The 17,283-nt window shown below is 44.2% G+C and overlaps 1 protein-coding gene across 34 annotated transcripts in view; it reads right to left on the reverse strand.

The window, feature by feature from the left end:
• The window catches only part of DENND2B (DENN domain containing 2B), a 307,166-nt gene that overhangs the window by 149,048 nt on the left and 140,835 nt on the right, over positions 1 to 17,283 (reverse strand). For 29 of the 34 annotated variants that reach the window (XM_065592192.1, XM_065592174.1, XM_065592178.1 and 26 more), the window contains one exon: positions 13,771 to 13,875. In XM_065592192.1, the coding sequence (XP_065448264.1) occupies positions 13,771 to 13,850 (80 nt within the window). In that variant the 5' untranslated portion in view covers positions 13,851 to 13,875. Of the gene's footprint in view, positions 1 to 11,861; positions 12,029 to 13,770; positions 13,876 to 17,283 lie in introns of all 34 variants that reach the window. The other 5 variants (XM_065592180.1, XM_065592199.1, XM_065592198.1 and 2 more) reach the window with 1 other exon arrangement.

A 17,283-nucleotide genomic window follows, 5' to 3' on the forward strand; every position in this document is an offset into this window, starting at 1 on the left:
TCTTGACTAAGAAACATATCAGTAGTTTTACACTGGTATCCTGGAGCTAGATTGTGGCTTGGATTCCACCCGTGCAGGGGAGTAAGAACCCCACCCCCACGAGCCTTTCTACCTCTGCACAGATTGCACCCGCTGACTCCCCGCGCTGTGTGTGTGGGAAATGGGGGATGGGCAGAACCATAACTGCTTTGGCTAGAGCAGCTAAGCCAGCCTGGTATAGTCCAGCCTAGATTTACTACTCTCAACTCTGGAGCAAGAGGAAAAGAAACCGTGCCCCAGAGGGGTGTCTCTGAGTCACAATGCCTATTGGGGCTATGCCTGGGGTGGTGCAGTTTATGGCTCACCCCTTTCTCAGGGCACTTAGCTGATTTATAGGACAAGAAACTGGGAGTAGCAACATATAGCAAATACCACAGCATTGCTTAGCTGATTTAATGCCTTCATCAACTTTGCATTTTCATATATTGATACCTTCAAGCACATGACAGTATCAAAATATAAAAACAGACCCATCAGTTTACACTCAAACACTGCGTTATTAACATAAATCCCAATCTGTGCTTTATTATTCCCTCATACAAAACTAGATACTGCCTTAAGTTGTGAGAAAAACTGAGATCTAGAATGCCATTATACTGCCTTAGGAGACAGAGGGCCTGATTGTCCACTTCATTACACTAGGCCCTTACTATATGGGCTTCAGCTGAGGCATACTGACACGTGCCATGGAGGATCAGGCCCAGAAATGTCTAGCAGGTCTTTCCCAAGAGGCATCTTGGACCAGTAGTGCTCAGGTCTATATTATGTTCCCAAATGTCCTAGCAGATGGAAAAGCCCATTTGTGAGGGCTGCTGCACACGGTTGTGCCTAGAAAGTCTGACATAAAATAGCTTGTTATATAAATCCAAAATTGGAACTACCCTGTTTACTCATGAGCGCCAATCCACTGCTCAACATAAAAGGTATTTTCATGATACAGCCACAATTTTGTGGATGGGTGGAATCAGCAAAGTTGTTATGTCTTGCAATTTCCATTATTTCCTTTTCAAAAAGAAGGAGGGAACAAAAGTAATTATGCCTCTTAACTTGATTCCAGTTTTTTCTATAGCTTCTATACCCTCAGAGATTAATTCTGGTTAAAGAGCACCATTAATACATTAACCTTACTAAATAATGCCTTTATTTCACTGCCAAAATATTTTTTTAAATAGCTCAAGGATCACATAGTCTAATTTATTAACATTGGTACAAAGAGCATCATTAACTTAACTAAATCATTCCTGTATTCTAACTGAAACTCTCCTCAGGCTTGCTTTATTAAAGCATATAGTACAATTTGGGCACTATGGACAAGATTTTCAAACCTGGCTGCCTAAAATCCAGCTCCTAAAACTAGACAGGCTCAAAAAATAAGGGTTCTGATTTTCAAAAGTGGGGCTGAGTACTGCAGCTCTTATTGACGTCAGTGGGATTTGCTTGTTCTCAACACTTCTGATAATCAGACCACTTACTACAGAAACCTACATGTGGATTTAGGAGCCTAACTTTACGCACCCAAATCTTCAAATTTGGACTCACATAAATGAACAAACAAATTCTCAATGGCAGCACTCTTGTACCTCTTACAGCAACAGGAGATATCAGTGCTGGGCACAGAACTCAATCCTGCAAGGTGCCAGCACCTTCTTCAAAGTGTTGAGTGCCCATTGCCTTTACTATCTTTGTTAGTGGTACTGACACATCCCATTTCAAGATATAGCTTCAGTTGTAGTTCTACAGCTAAACAGTGTGCATGGGTTAGCCAAGATACGAACAGCCTTAGTGAATGACATGTGAGTCATGTTGGAGACCTTGAAGAAGCTGACAGTGTATGCTCCAAACAGATAAAAGATGGATAGACCAGAAATATCTGAAGTCTACATATTGAATTTCGCATAACATGAGTCCTTGGCTTTGAGTCAAGAATGACATAATTTCAAGATGATACACATATTGTTAGTGTCCTTGCCGCGCTCTGATGTAGCTCTGTAATTGGTATGCTGCATATCACATCAAAATGTTTTCTTGCGCAAAAGCTGCTCCTAGACAGGGTATGTAGGATTGACTAACCTAATTATGGAAAATATACTACACAAGCACACTGTTAATAATGGGGACAGCTCAACATATGTATTGTATTAGCTCCCATTTCAGTTTTCCCCCTGCAGAAAATTACTTAATGGCTACTTCAACAGAAGAATGTGCTTTTCAAACACCAACATAGGGATGTCACTCTATGGAGAGTGAATCAGGACATATGGCTAATACCAAATGGCTATTGATGGTCCATCTGATAAAGTCACTGAAGGAAACTTAAGAGTCACAAGCCAGTTCATTTCTTTCTCAACAAGTGTCTAGACAGATTATTTCGTTCTGACACTGACACTGCAGAAACACACATTTTTAAAAATTTATTTTCAAAATCTTTCTTTGGGTTTCATTCTGTATCAATGTTTATTGTGTCTATTTGAATTTTCTGTTACTCTAAGGTGAAAATTTCTTCTAGGGGGAACTGAATAGCTCAGGGAAATGGTAAAAGAACACAATCTTTCCTTCTAAATCACTAGTTCAAACCCAGGTCAAAATAGGAAGTAAATGGAAATCATTCCCCTTTGGTGATGGCTTTTCAGTGGCTCATTGTAAAGACTTCGTGGTCTCAGACTAGCTCCTAATGGACAGATGTCCATACAATAAAAGACAACATTACAAATGGTCATGACTGGCACTCTTGGTGGCAGTCTCACTGCAAAGGCCAAGATTTGAAAGGACCATGGAGACAAGATTTTCTTCCTAGAAAATGAGTTCTTCCAGAACAGGTTTGAAACACACTGGTCTGGTAATGTGAAAGCACTTTGCCGGTCACCACTTGTGACTCCCTTCCAGTTCTATGAGATAGGTATATCTCCATTTATTTTTATTTAACGTTATCTTGTTCATCATTATTACTCCAGTCTCCCTGACGTTCCATAGTAGGCAAAATAAACATTTCCAAATTCATACTGAGCTAATATTTTATTGAAAAAATAGCAGACTAGTTCAATCCTTAACACTATCCTTTTGGGAACAATAATGCAAAAAAGGATCATCAATAATAAAACATGACTATTCGATGCAGTAAATATAGGGTTACCATACGTCCGGATTTTACCGGACATGTCCGGCTTTTTGGTAATCAAACCCCCGTCCCGGGTGAATTGCCAAAAAGCCGAACATGTCTGGGAAAATGCCGGCATTACTGAAGCGGCTGGGAAGGGGAGTGGTTGTTCCTTCATTCCCCAGGGGACATGTTTGTGTGTCTGCATTTTCAGAGGAGTTGCGGGGAGGATCGGAACTTTCAACAGGACGCAGGTCTGGGGAGGTGGCATATGATCATGGGAAAGCCAGGCGTGGGCAAAGGCAGAGATCGTGTATGCTCTGCTCGCCAGGACCTGGCTTGTCCAATTCCTCTGCACCTTTGGCACCAGTGGAGCCAAGATAACGTGCCGCGCCTGCCTGGCCCCGGGGAAGCCGCCTCAGCCACAGTGGGGATTATTATGCCCGGGTGGCCGGGCCGCGGGGGAAGAGGCGAGGTGGTTCCTGGCGGGGAAGTTCTCTCCCCGGCTGCTCCCAGCCAGGAGAAACCGACCAGCCAGCCCGACCCCAGCACATCCCCAGCATGCTCCGCTGGCCCCGGCCTGCCCCGACCTCCCCCCTGGGGGACTGCGCCCGCCCTGCCGGGCCGATGAGGCAAAGAGCGGACCCCAGCTGGGCGTGTGCCCACGGCAGCCGGCTGAGAAGGAGCCAGGAGGAGCAGAGGAGAGCCAGGGGGGTCCCAGCGGAGCGGGACCAGCAGGGCAGGGAGGCGGCAGGAGCATCCCCCGAGCAGCCGCAGGGCAAAGCCACCCGCTTCAGGCTGGAGGAGCTGAAGCTGAGCAGCAGCACTTTTGCGCTGACCGGGGACTCGGCGCACAACCAAGCCATGGTGCACTGGTGGGGCCACAACAGCAGCGTGAGTAGACCCAGCACTGCGGCGGGGAGCGGGATGTAGACCGGAGGGCGCTGCAGCGCTGGGTCTTGGACAATGTGCAAAAAGCGGGGCTGGGCTGGTGGATCTGGCTGGTCTCTGGCCCTTCGCATTGGGTGTCACTCGGCAGTTTGCAGCCAGGCGAAAGTGCTCCCAGTGCCTTTCTGCTGCAGCAAAAGTTTTCTTCCCCGAGCCCCAACAGCCACCTGCGTTGCACTCTTGTTGCTCGTAACTGGGTGAGGCCACCGGGAGGTTTGGAGAGAGGGCAGGGGTGTGACTGGAGAGGAGAGAGCAGTATCCTCCGGGCTCCGGCTGCACTGGGGAAGCGCCCGGCCGGAGGCGCAGGGTCTGGAGGTCTGGGGGCTACCTGGCCAACCGTGAAGCCGGTAGCGCTCAGGCAGCTGTTTCGCGTGGCTGGGAGGGAGGAGGAATGCGGGGTGCTCAGGGGAGGGGGCGGAGACTTTGGGGAGGGGGCGGAGTTGGGGTGGAGCCAGGTGGGGAGGGGGCGGGGCCGGGGGAAGGGGCAGGGCCAGGACCCGTGGAGTGTCCTCTTTTTTTAATGCTTAAATATGGTAACCCTAGTAAATATTGTAGTGCAATACTAGTCTAAGCCAGCGGATCTCAAACTGTGGGTTGGGACCCCAAAGTGGGTTGCTATTGGGATTACCAGGGCTGGCGTTAGATTGGCTGGGGCCCGGGGCCGAAGCCTGAGTCCCACCATGCAGGGCAGAAGCTAAAGCCCGGGCAGCAGGCTCAGGCTTCAGTCCCCGGTCCTGGGGTCATGTAGTAATTTTTGTTATCAGCGGTGCAAAGCAGTTTGGGAACCCCTGCTCTAAAATAAAAAAAAGTTCATTTACAGCAGGGGTAGGCAACCTATGGCACGCAAGCCAACGGCGGCACATGAGCTGATTTTCAGTGGCACTCACACGCCTGGGTCCTGGCCACCCGTCCGGGGGCCCCTGCATTTTAATTTAATTTTAAATGAAGCTTCTTAAACATTTTAAAAACCTTATTTACTTTACATACAACAATAGTTTAGTTCTATATTATAGACTTATAGAAAGAGACTTTCTAAAAACGTTAAAATGTATGTCTGGCACACAAAACCTTAAATTAGAGTGAACAAATGAAGACTCGGCACACCACTTCTGAAAGGTTGCTGACCCCTGATTTACAGTCAGCTAGGTCACTTCCTGAGATAAGTATTTATAACAAGAATGCGAAATAAGTTACCATAGCCAGAAACTAAACAGCAAAATGCCTCAGCTTGGGATTCTACCACAAGCCAGCTGAGAAATCCTGCCTTCCCAAGAGTATTTCACACACATACACCCCACCAGACCTCTCAAGCAATCACACCTTTCCTTGAGCACACGCACAGGGGCAGAGGGGAGCTGAACTGGAGTTAACCCCTCATTCACTGGGAACCAGTACCCTGTCAAAGGCCCATTATAGCTGTGGTTCTCAACCAGGGGTATGTGTACTACTGGGGATACGCAGAGGCCTTCCAGGGGGTACATCAATTCATCTAGATATTTGCCTAGTTTTACAACCGGCTACATAAAAAGCACTAGCACAGTACAAACAAAAATTTCATACGGATGACTCGTTTATACTGCTTTACATACTATACACTGACATGTAGGTACAATATTTATATTCCAGTTGATTTGTTTTATAACTATATGGTAAAAATGAGAAAGTCAGCAATTTTTCAGTGATAATGTGCTGTGACATTTTGTATTTTTAGGTCTGATTTTGTAAGCAACTAATTTTTAAGTGAGTTGTAACTTAGGAGTACGCAGGACAAATCAGACTCCTGAAAGGGGTACAGTAGTCTGGAAAGGTTGAGAGACACTGCATTAGAGCAACGAGGCCCAACTATGGAATTCAGATCCAGATCCAAACTTTCCCAAAGTCCAGAGGCAGCATTTGGATCAGTGTTTTCATTTAACTTCATCTCTAACAGAGTTGTGATGTTTCCATTCCCTGGCAACTTCATAAACTCTGCCCTGTCAACATCCACAGCACAAATCAGCAGAGCCTTGCAAATATGCGGATATCCACTTCATATCCAAGGACCATGTTTGTGGATCATGAATCGGGGTGCGGATACCGGGCTCTACAAATCAGAGTGGCAAACTCTGGGGTTCCATATCCAATGTAAACTTCTATTTCATGCAACAACAGAGATCTCTACACTTTTCTGAATCTGAAGGAACCGTGCATTGCTGGGAACGAACCTTCTGAAATCTTGTCAGATGTATAGTTCATATTGCCTCTGCTTTTAATGAAATAGAATACTTACTAATGGATCTCAAGTCAGTTATTCAATTTCCATAACATTTTGGCTGAAGCTTATTTATACTGTTTTCTAAACCTCAGTGCCTAAAAAAAAGAGCCAAATCTCATAGTGGTTTCAATAACTTGACATATTGCTTACTCTCAGCAGATTTTTATTAAACCACTATCTGTCCAAGGGTACAGCTGAATTCAACTTTCAGTTTCTTGGACAAAAATGTAAAAGCCCTAACCTGCCTTAAAGTAAGAGATACATGCTTTCCATGGGCTTTGGATCACAAACTCATGGATAATAACTTAAGGGTTCTCAGTGGTATTCCACGGAGTAGGTGAATATTTTTGGCCTGATAGAGTCTCCTTGTCAGATCACTTCCGCGCATTCCTGAGTCCCAGATCCAATTGCTTGGCACTGCCACAACTACACAAAGCAGCTGGAAAGTGCCTTAAAGGGGAGGGGAAGCTGATGATCCTGTACAGATGCCACCTGCTCCCTCTTTTCTAGGTAGCAAGTGTGTCAGGGTGGGAGGGGCATATCAGGAGCGGGCATGATGCAGCAGTTCCAATGGGGCTACTACAGCCAGTATAACTTAGAAGCCTGAGCACTGGAGGCTGGTTTCAGAGGTGAAAGTAAGCTGGTATGGTCCTGTATGGCGTACCAGTAAGAGCTGGTACACAACTCACCGTACTGGTGGTGGCTGGGAGCCCTGGGGCTCCGGTGGCGATTTAAAGGACCCGGGGCTCCCAGACGACGATGCTACCGCTACCACGCCAGCGGCCAGAGCCCCAGCCAGCCCTTTAAATCACTGCCGAAGCCCTGGGGCGCTGGCCCTTCAAATCACTGCCAGAGCCCCGGGGTAGCGCTAGCAGTGGCTGGGAGCCCCAGGCCCTTTAAATCGCCACCGGGTACACTGAAGGGCTGGCTGGCGGAGTCTGGCCCCAGCCCCGCCCCTTCCGTCCAAGGCCCCACCCCTTCCAGTTGAGCCTCCTCCCCCCCTATGCTCACCCCCCCGCCATCTTGCTCAGGACCCCGGCCAACCTGCATACCAGCAACACCCCTGGCTGGTTTAGACATTGGCCACCCAAGAGTGGGGTAACAGAAAGGTGGCTTTACACTCAGTGCAGTTAAGGATTGAGCTCTTTGCCTCAAGCTTGAGCTTTTCACTCACCTGATCTAGTTGAAACCTCAAGTCACCAGGACCAAAGATCACTGAAAAGCAGAACTCACACAACAGTGTGTGTAGGAGTCCAGGAACTGTTAAGCTAGCCACTCATTTGTAAGGCTCCCCAATGGCCTGACAAAAAACATCACACATGATGAGTTCCTGCATTCACTCAGCACATATCTATAGCTATACCGAAATGTGTTGTACCTACAGAAATCCAAAATCTTAATTGTAATGTTCTTTATTCTATGTCGGTATGCTAATTTGGCACATAGCTACATTCCAAGCAATTCAAAATACATCAGGATCCTCCCTCCAATGTACACTGGGTTAGCTTGCTTACAGCCCAGGAAGGATCTTGCCTTGTATTAAGTATGCCTCCATATTGCATCTGCAATGAGATTTCCAGACATGTTCAAAGAACAGTTAACTTGACCATAATATTAATAACACAAATTTTATGGAGAGCTTTCCATCCAGAGGTCCCAAATCATTCAAAAAACGTTACAAAGTATAAATAGATCATTTCACCCCTCTTTAATATACAGCCACCTCGGAGATGGAAGGAAGCAGCTTTTAAACTATGCCCAGCAATACTATCCAAATACTTAGAAAGCGAGGAATACTTTACCCAACTACAAATACAGGAGAAAGTTAACTACTGTGCCACTGTGGCAATAACTATTACATAGATATTTATTATTATTTATTTGTATTACTCCAGTACCTAGAAGCTGCAAACAAGACCAAAACCTCATTGTCCTAGGCATGGTACAGACACATAGTTCGTAAGCTCTTCAAGGTATGGACGGTCTCTTACTAAGTAGACCATACAGACACAGCTGGGAGAAAGGAACTATTATCATAATCTTCTTACAGATAGGGTACTGGGGCACAGAGAGACTAAGGGCATGTCTATCTGAACACTTACACTGCAGCAAGCTGGGTTGTAAATCTACCCTGACCTAGCCTGCTGCACACTAACACAAACTGCCCAGGGAATTCATGGAAGCTCCTTCACCAGAGGTTCAAAAAGAGGCTGGATAGCCACCTGTCTTGAGTGGTTTAGACACAACAAATCCTGCATCTTGGCCAGGGGTTAAACTAGATGATCCTTGCGGTCCTTTCTAACCCAATGGTTCTAGGATTCTAACTGTCCATGTGAACCCCGCTGCCATAGACTAAGAGTTCCATGACGTGCTTCAGTATATTCCTGTTTCAAAGTGCATGATGGAAGGTTCAGTGTGAGGCAGCAGGGTCCCAAATGGACACCTAGCGCGTGCCGCCAGGTAGACTTACACCCCAGCTTGCCACAAACTAGGTGTTCATGTAGACAAACCCTCAGTGACTTGCCCAAAGTCACTCAGGGAGTCATGGCAGAACTAGGAGTTGACCCCAGATCTTCTGAATTCCAGTCCAGTGCCTTAAACACAGCCATACAGCACCTTCCATCCAGGCAGGGATCTCAAGACATTTATAAACATTACTGAATTTAGATTCAATCTCATAACAGACACGAAGTAAGTAAATATCTTGATTCCCATTTTATTATGGTTATTATCTGCATTGTGTTAAACTGTGCAAGCATATAACAAACATACAATCCTGGCCCAAAGTGCTTAATATACCAGTGAGAGCCCGTGCAACTCTTCCACGGTGACATAGTTAACCCATGGCCAACCCTGGAACAGAAAACCAGACCTCCCTTGCTTCGACCACAAAACCATTCCACCTCCAATCTAGGCAGATGGGAAGTCACCTGCATGAGTTACCTGACAGTAAAGCTTAGGTATAAGATAAAGATGGAACCATGGCTTGACTAACCTTGGATGTATCCATGTCAAGGCACATGACTGTACAAGCATTTCTTTAATAGAAGCAGCACTTTCCCCTCCCTACACAGACAGATTTGCTCCTGGAGCAAAATAACCTTAGGGATGCAACCCTTTATCAGTACAGTTTTCCAGGATAACTCAGAAGTTTAAATTACTGTATCTGGCACCTTGACACAAGATAGCAAGGTGGCTGGTGCACTCATTAGCTCAGACTCTGTATCTTTGCACATTCTTTTATTTTAGAGAGCTCAATGCCTAGATAAAAGATTTCCATTCCTCTGGCTGGACCTCATATGGTATAATCTTTTATTCAAAATGCTAAGGCATTTCTACTGGGCTCATTAACACGTACAGGGGGGTTCTCTTGCTTTCTGAAAGAGGGATACATGCTATACACTTATTTTGAATGCAGATTATTTTGGCTTAACAAGAACTGAGTTTTGGAGATTGCTCCAGACGCAATATCTTGTTTTATTAATGTTCAGACACAATAGTGATGTCTCAGCTTCATTAAAAAAAAAAGTTCTCAATTCTTTTGTTATTTGGCTCTATTTGCTCCTTCATTACAGAAACATAACTAAGACCAAGGCCTCTGTTTGGATATGGACTGGCTAAGTATGGACATGTTTGCAAGTCAGGGAAGAGTATCTAGCTGCTATGTCTCTTTCCCACTGTCTGGTTTTGTTGTTCTACCATTTCTGAGCATTGAGTCAATTACTATTGAAAACAGTTTTGTCTGGTTGCATGAGTTTAATTATTATTTACCAGGCTCTAAAAGAAAAGATTATACATCTCTACCGCGATATAACACGACCCGATAGAATACGAATTCGGACATAACGCGGTAAAGCTGTGCTCCGGGGGGGGGGGGGGGGGGGGGTGTGCAGCGTACTCCGGTGCATCAAAGCAAGTTCAATATAACACGGTTTCACTATAATGCGGTAAGATTTTTTGGCTCCCAAGGACAGCGTTATATCGAGGTAGAGGTGTATTGATCGATCAAAATCTGATTGATCTACCTCTATCTGATTGATAGATAAGAGAGATCTGTCCAAGAAGATATATTCTGCCCTCACAGGAGGACAGACTCAGCTAATAGTTTTCATTAAATCCTATGACCAGTAGGAAGATGATTGGTTACTGGGAGATAATTACACCTGTGTCATGCCATTATCAGCACGTTATGAAATGCTACCCCTGCAAATTGTATAGAAAACATGTACTGTACTATGGTCTTGCAAATCTCTAATCAAATCCTATATTAAATGGAGACAATGACTGCTCAGTTTAAGTGGGTTATTTAGCATGTTTACAGTAAATCACCTCATGCCTTAAACTAAACTTTTATTATGCCAGCGCCTATTGTGTTGATTTAAGTCTAATAAAAAAGGAAAACATTTCTCAGTTGACTCAAATAGCATCCTCTTGCATAGCCTCATAAAGTCAGGTCATCCAGGCAGATTACAGAAAGGCAAAGTAAAGGATGCAGAATTTAAGCATAACAAGCTATTAAGCTTCTCACTTGTCATGTTATTATGATTCAGGATTAGCTCTAGATTTATGCCCATGCTTGCACCTACAAATTCTACATTACTTAACCATAGTCAAAACATATGATGATGAGACTATGGAAAGAAAGGACATTTGACGCCTACTGTCACATGTACTTAGAACTCATGCAGGCATACACTTCTAAAGAATATTAAGGTTAGAAATGGTTTGAACCAAAACTGCAGATCCAAAGTTCGGTAAAGTCTAGCTCCAAACTTCCCAGCTCAGCCCTGTCTCTATAATGGCCTCAGACTGACACGCCAAATCAGCCTATAAGATGGATGGATGGATGGATGGATGGATGGATAACTGCTATATAAGTGCCAAGTATCATAATTACCATTAATATACACTTAATCTTGAGGATGTAAGGATCTGGCTCTAAACTCAAGCCCATCTCTAATTAAGACAGAAGCTCTTCTCTTCTCCCCTCCCCCCACCCACAGCCCGCAATATTATTTCGTACTCTTTTGCTATATTGTAAAAAACGCGACACCAAGAGAGCCTAGTACTGTGGACTGGCAAATTTAGGAATGGACCAGACCGTCAGGTCCATTCCTGGTGAAACCTAACTGAGCTACGGATGTACAGTCCATCTCTAGCAGAAAGACATCAATACATCACATGAAGTGACACATGCCACTAGCCTGTTGCCCAGGATAATTGGGAAGCAATGTAAAGAAGAGGAAAGGTAAATCTGTACAGTGAAAAATCAGGACAGGCAAGGGAAAGAATACAAAACTCAAGATGAGAGACCTGGTGCAGAAATAAATCTACTTGGTTCATAACATAATAATTGTATCTGTAGATTGAAAAACTCTTTAAAGTGTTTGCGTAAATATAATTATCTCCATGGATCAGAAAATGAAGATACAGAGCCCTTAAAAGGCTTGCCAAGGCCACAAAGCAAGTCCTCCACAGAGATGGGGTTGGAGCTTCACTGACATCAATGGCAAAACTCCCACTTACTTCAACAGGGTGAGGATTTCACCTCAGATTCTTAATTCTGTGCTGCACACGCTGTACCACACTACTTCTCAACCATTTAGGATGAGGCCATTTAACCCAAAGCAGAAAAAATTATGCAATCCGTGTGACTCAAACAGCACAGCCAGGAGAGAAGGAGTGGGAGATAGCTGAAATAGAGAAATAGAAAATTTGACACAGAAGGCTGAATAGGAAGCCAGAAAAAACAAACAAATACATCAAATTAAGAAAGAAACAAAACTGAGAACAAACCCAGATAGTTTAAAAACAAAACAGTCAAAGGCATCATTAGAAATAGTTTTGCCTTTAAAACAAAAAGAAAAAAGCGGTACATGTTTTTTCTTCCAGTGTTTCTACATTGACAATTTCATAACTTAATTTATATTTTTTCCTTTCTGCTTGTGGTTGGAAAAGTTCAGAATAAAATGGCAGGTATGCCAAGGCAAGCCAAGCCTGGACATCAGTTACAAATTGACACACAGCGCACTGCTGGGATCAAAGCCAAAGCCCATGATTCCCCATCTCTCTGAACTCATTCCTCAGTACTAGCCACCTCTGCCTGCAGATGCACTGCTCTTGACTGTCACCGCTAAGGACCCATTCTGCTTTGGATCAATCATTCTGTACTTATGTTGGCTTGATCCATCTAAATCAGACCTTATTTACACTAGGGGAGGGAGGGGCGAGGGTGGCTGTTGGCACTAGACTGATTACACCATTGCAAATATCAAGCATAAATACACTTCTCTAGTATAAACTGTGACTTGTATTGGTGCAGCTTCCTTCAGGTGATATGCACTGGTGCAAGCCATGGCTTATAACGATGTAGCACATCTACACTAGGGGACTGCAGAACAGTACCTACAATAATGCAATCCTATCCCCATCCCAATACAAACAACCAAAAACAATGTAGACAAGATGGCAGTGGTCTTCCCTTAACCTCCCTCACCATAACATTTATTTTTAGACTCACATCCACTCCAGCACCACAGTTCTACTGCAGCCTTGGACACAAATGTATTTAAAGCCTTCAAGTGCTAGACTGAGAGCTCTCTAGGGCTGAGAGTATCCTTCTTATTTCTTTGTACTATGCCTAGTACAAAGGTGCTATTGTAATACAAATAACAAAACAAGGTCTATAAAGGGACTCAATCTAAACTGAACAGGACTGACAATAATTTGCATCACAAAGCAATACACCTGGCAACGCTTCTCAAAGGAGACTAGCATCAAATCAACTTTGCTGTCTTTAAAGCATAAATGAAAACATCAGTTTTGGATGTTGCACCTGCTAGCTATAAACACAAAGGCAAAGAGAATATCGCAGGGGAAGAGTAGCTGGCTCCACTCCTCAGCTCGTGTTGCCTGTAGATGGGGCAGCGCACAGCAGAGCCACCTGGCCGCGCCTCCATGTAGGAGCCAGAGCGCAGGACATGCTGCTGCTTCCGGAAGCCGCTTGAGGTAAGCACTGCCTGGAGTCTGCACCCCTGAGCCACGCCCCCGTGCACCAACCCCCTGCTCCAGCCATGATCACTCTCCCGCCCTCCGAACCCCTTGGTCCGAGCCTCCTACACCCCAAACCCCTCATTCCCAGCTCCACCCCAGAGCCTGCACCCCCAGCCAGAGCCCTCACCTCCTCCCGCAACCCAATTTCATGAGCATTCATGGCCCGCCATACAATGTGTGTACCCAGATGTGGCCCTTGGGCCAACAAGTTTGCCCACCCTTGCCTAGCACATATTCTTCTGCTCTCCTAGTGTTGGAAATATGAGACTTAATTCCAAAACCAAATCAACCTTTTCCAGAGTTGCTGGGACAAAATATTGAGACATACAAAATGATCCACAGAAATGTTTAGTTTAAATTTCACAGTCAGCAGTGGACTCACCGATCCAAAGTATCCTGAGGCACTTTACTCCCTCCAGCTCTGTTGGTGGCACTAGCATTCTTGTTGGCCGTCATGGTCATTTCTGCTCTCTCTGGATTTGGATACCTGCAAGAAACCAAGTCAAGCGATTAAGCTTTCCAAAGTGCTAGAGATAATATTCCCAAGATACCATGTCAGCAGCGGGCAAAACCCAGAGCGTCTTCTCGTTTTGCAAAATCTGGTCAGTCAGATAATGATTTTGCAAAACCAAACCCGCTGACCAATTGTGGTTCAGATCTGAATCCCATTTTTTCAGACCCAAAGTTGAAGTGATATGTGTGTAGGGGTTGGATATATGGCTCTGATTTTGGCCCATCCCTATTAGTACGGAGATGGATCTTGGTTTTGCAAAATTTTACTAATTGCCTTCAGCTTTCTGTTCAACAGTGCTTGCACAGAAGTCAGTAGTTGCAGTGAGTGACACTGGCAAATGATAAAGCTGAGACTAAAGTTCTGGCTATTCTAAAAAAATCTAAGAAACTTAACACAGTTTGTGTCCACACTACACCATTTTGGAACACAGCCACAAGCACATTATGGAATCACGCTCAAACCTGTTGGTTACATGAAGAGACCCATGGATGGTTCTGACTAGCTCCCCTGGCAGTCATGGAATTATTTAAGTAAAGCTGCCTTGAGATACTAATAGGCAAAAAACTGATTCTGCCTTCCTGCTCTGCAGAAAGGTGGTAATAACTCCTAATTACTTCCTAGCGGTACTGGGGGATGGGATCTGGGAACAAACCAAAAGCCATAAATTAAATTTTAATCACAATGAAAAATATACATATTCAATTATTATTTCTAGAATTTCCAATCTGAACAAAATCTAACATTCCTGATTTTACAGATTCCTTATGGATGGCCTGATGTAAAAGAGCTTCCAAATGCTGTTAAAAATAGACAAATTTTGTTTGTTCTGTTTTATACCCAGGAGGCACAAAGAATAACCAGAATCCTGTAGGAATGTCAATGTGGAGATGGCAGGCAGTGTGGAGAAGACCTTGCTGATGTAGCCCCATGAGCCCACATACAAACAAGAAATATATCTATTAGCTTGCTTCTCAACTGCAAAGGGGCTTAGATGTGTAACACAGGAATTGCTGAGCAAAAAACACATTCTGGAAAAAACTCAGTGGTAAACAAGGGAGAGATGGTGACTGGTTACTCTGTGTTCGGCAAGTCCCACAAGTATGTGAGAAAGGAATGCCAGAGAAAAACTGAACTGTTCAGTCATGCTCCCAAGAGCCAAAGAGGGACTGCACAGACTGAGTTGACTTTTGCAACATCTCCACATACCGGCAAAGAAACAACCCATTACTGAGGGATTGATTCTGCCCACATCCCACTGATGTCAGTGAGAACTTGTGCAGAGATCAAGAGCAGAATATAACCACAAAGTCTATGGTCCAGCTTCTAATCCCAGATTTGTGACTGGTGCACTCCTCCATCACATACCTCTTCAGACTAGACCCCTGGCTCTGTGAATTGCCTGCGTTAGTCCCACTTCCCTGGTATAGAGCAGTGCTCTGCTTACAGCTGCTTTAGGGGCATTCCTTAGCTGTTATAGAAATGTTTTGCCAAATGGGGAATAACCCTACCTTTAAATACCACACAGCATCCCTCATGAGGTAAACAAGACAAAACGCAAATACAGTAAACACTAAGTGGGGCCTTTATTTAGGATGCTGGGCACTCCCAGACACTAGCTCTCAAGGGCTTTTCAGCTCTCAGTAGCTTGGAGCTTGTGTTGCTGAGTTGCCACCCAGGGGCTGCTTAAGCCCTGACCAGAATTGCTGACCACGGAGCCTGTTAATAGCATAGTTAATGCAAAAATAAAAAGTATTGCAAGACGCACTGTTTACCTAAACCCATAATAAATCAAGGCTGCTTGAAAAGCAAACTATAACGTGATGCTGACAAATGAGCTGGGTATTGACAACACACAAAGCCTTGTACAAACAGACTCATCACTGCGAAGAGGACATTCTCTAAACTGTTTTATTCCACTGTAAATAAGGTCACAAAAAATTCATGTGGTACGCAGCTTAAACTGTAGAATCACTTATACAAACTACAGATTCCAAGAGTTTTACGATTGTCTTGCATGTATCAGCTTTCCCAGATCAGATGAAAGTTTTTTCCAGTCACTGATATTTTTTCTGCACTAAAGCTCCCCAAATTCCACTGACGTCTCAATATTATTGTTATTATACATGCCAGATAGCAGAGCTGCAATGAACCGCCTGCTACAATTGGGAAAGGACTTTGGGGGTGGGGTGGGGCGGGGGTGGGGCGGGGGTAGAGAAAAACCTCTGAAGCTAGCCAGGCTTTCTAGGATTGCAAATTCCACAACGAACCAATAGCTTCATAGTACTTTCCACTCACCGGTGCTTTTACTGGGAAGACTGTCTGAATCACTAATACAAGGTGCTGAAAATAAATGAAATAACTACAGCATAATGTCAAACAATGACCTTTACTACACATGTGCTATATCCATTTTAGAAGACTTACTTTTCTGTTAGAAACCAAGATGGACTAAATTGATTCAAGAAACCTGGGACGCATATCTGTTTTAGAGGTGCTGCAGAGTAGCATAAAACTTAGGAACAATACACACACACACACACACACACACACCCCTAATTAAAAAAGGGTATTTTCTGTTTTGCAGCACTATGAAACTTGATATCATTGTTTTCACATCAAATATGTGATAACTTAAACCTTGTATTTCAAATCTACCATGAGCTCTCTGAACTAACTGTTGTTTAGAACTGGCTCTTTTTCAGTAGAAAAGGAAGCAATTTTGAGAAATTCATAAAACATGGCAAATTTGGGGACAAAATCTTGAGTTCAGAATACAATGCAAGATTTCCAGCAGTTTTACATTTCCTTGTGAATAGTTTGCATAGCTTTATTCAGAGCTTTGGGACAAAGAGCGTCACCAAACTCAGAGGTTTTGGGGCTACCAGGGGGTATTATACGAATCTTTTTCTGTATTTTCATTGCACAAGTTCAGATAAATTCTAAAACCAAAAGGAAAATCCAGCTGAAACAGCAGATTTCTCTTTGGCTTCCACCTAAAGTCATCAATTGGCTCAGCCGCTTCAAAATAGGGTGACCAGATGTCCCGATTTTATAGGGACAGTCCCGATTTTGGGGTCTTTTTCTTATATAGGCTATTACCCCCTACCCCCGTCCCGATTTTTCACATTTGCTGTCTGGTCACCCTACTCCAAAACAACCCAGGGGCAGTGAAAAATGCCTGAGCCTCCAGGAACTTTTGCCTAGAATTCTGAGTTTGTAACAACCCCCCCCAAAGATGCAAACAATTTGTCTGGTTTCTGGTTTTGCCATGAACAAATTTGCAGAATTTTTTCCCCCCCTTCTCCCTAACTCTCCTTGGAACTATCCCCATTCAGAAAAGCATGGCCACCTAAATGGATAGCCCAAGAATGGTACCATAAA

Source organism: Chrysemys picta, chromosome 4, assembly GCF_011386835.1.
Source record: "Chrysemys picta bellii isolate R12L10 chromosome 4, ASM1138683v2, whole genome shotgun sequence".
Lineage (NCBI taxonomy): Eukaryota > Metazoa > Chordata > Testudines > Emydidae > Chrysemys > Chrysemys picta.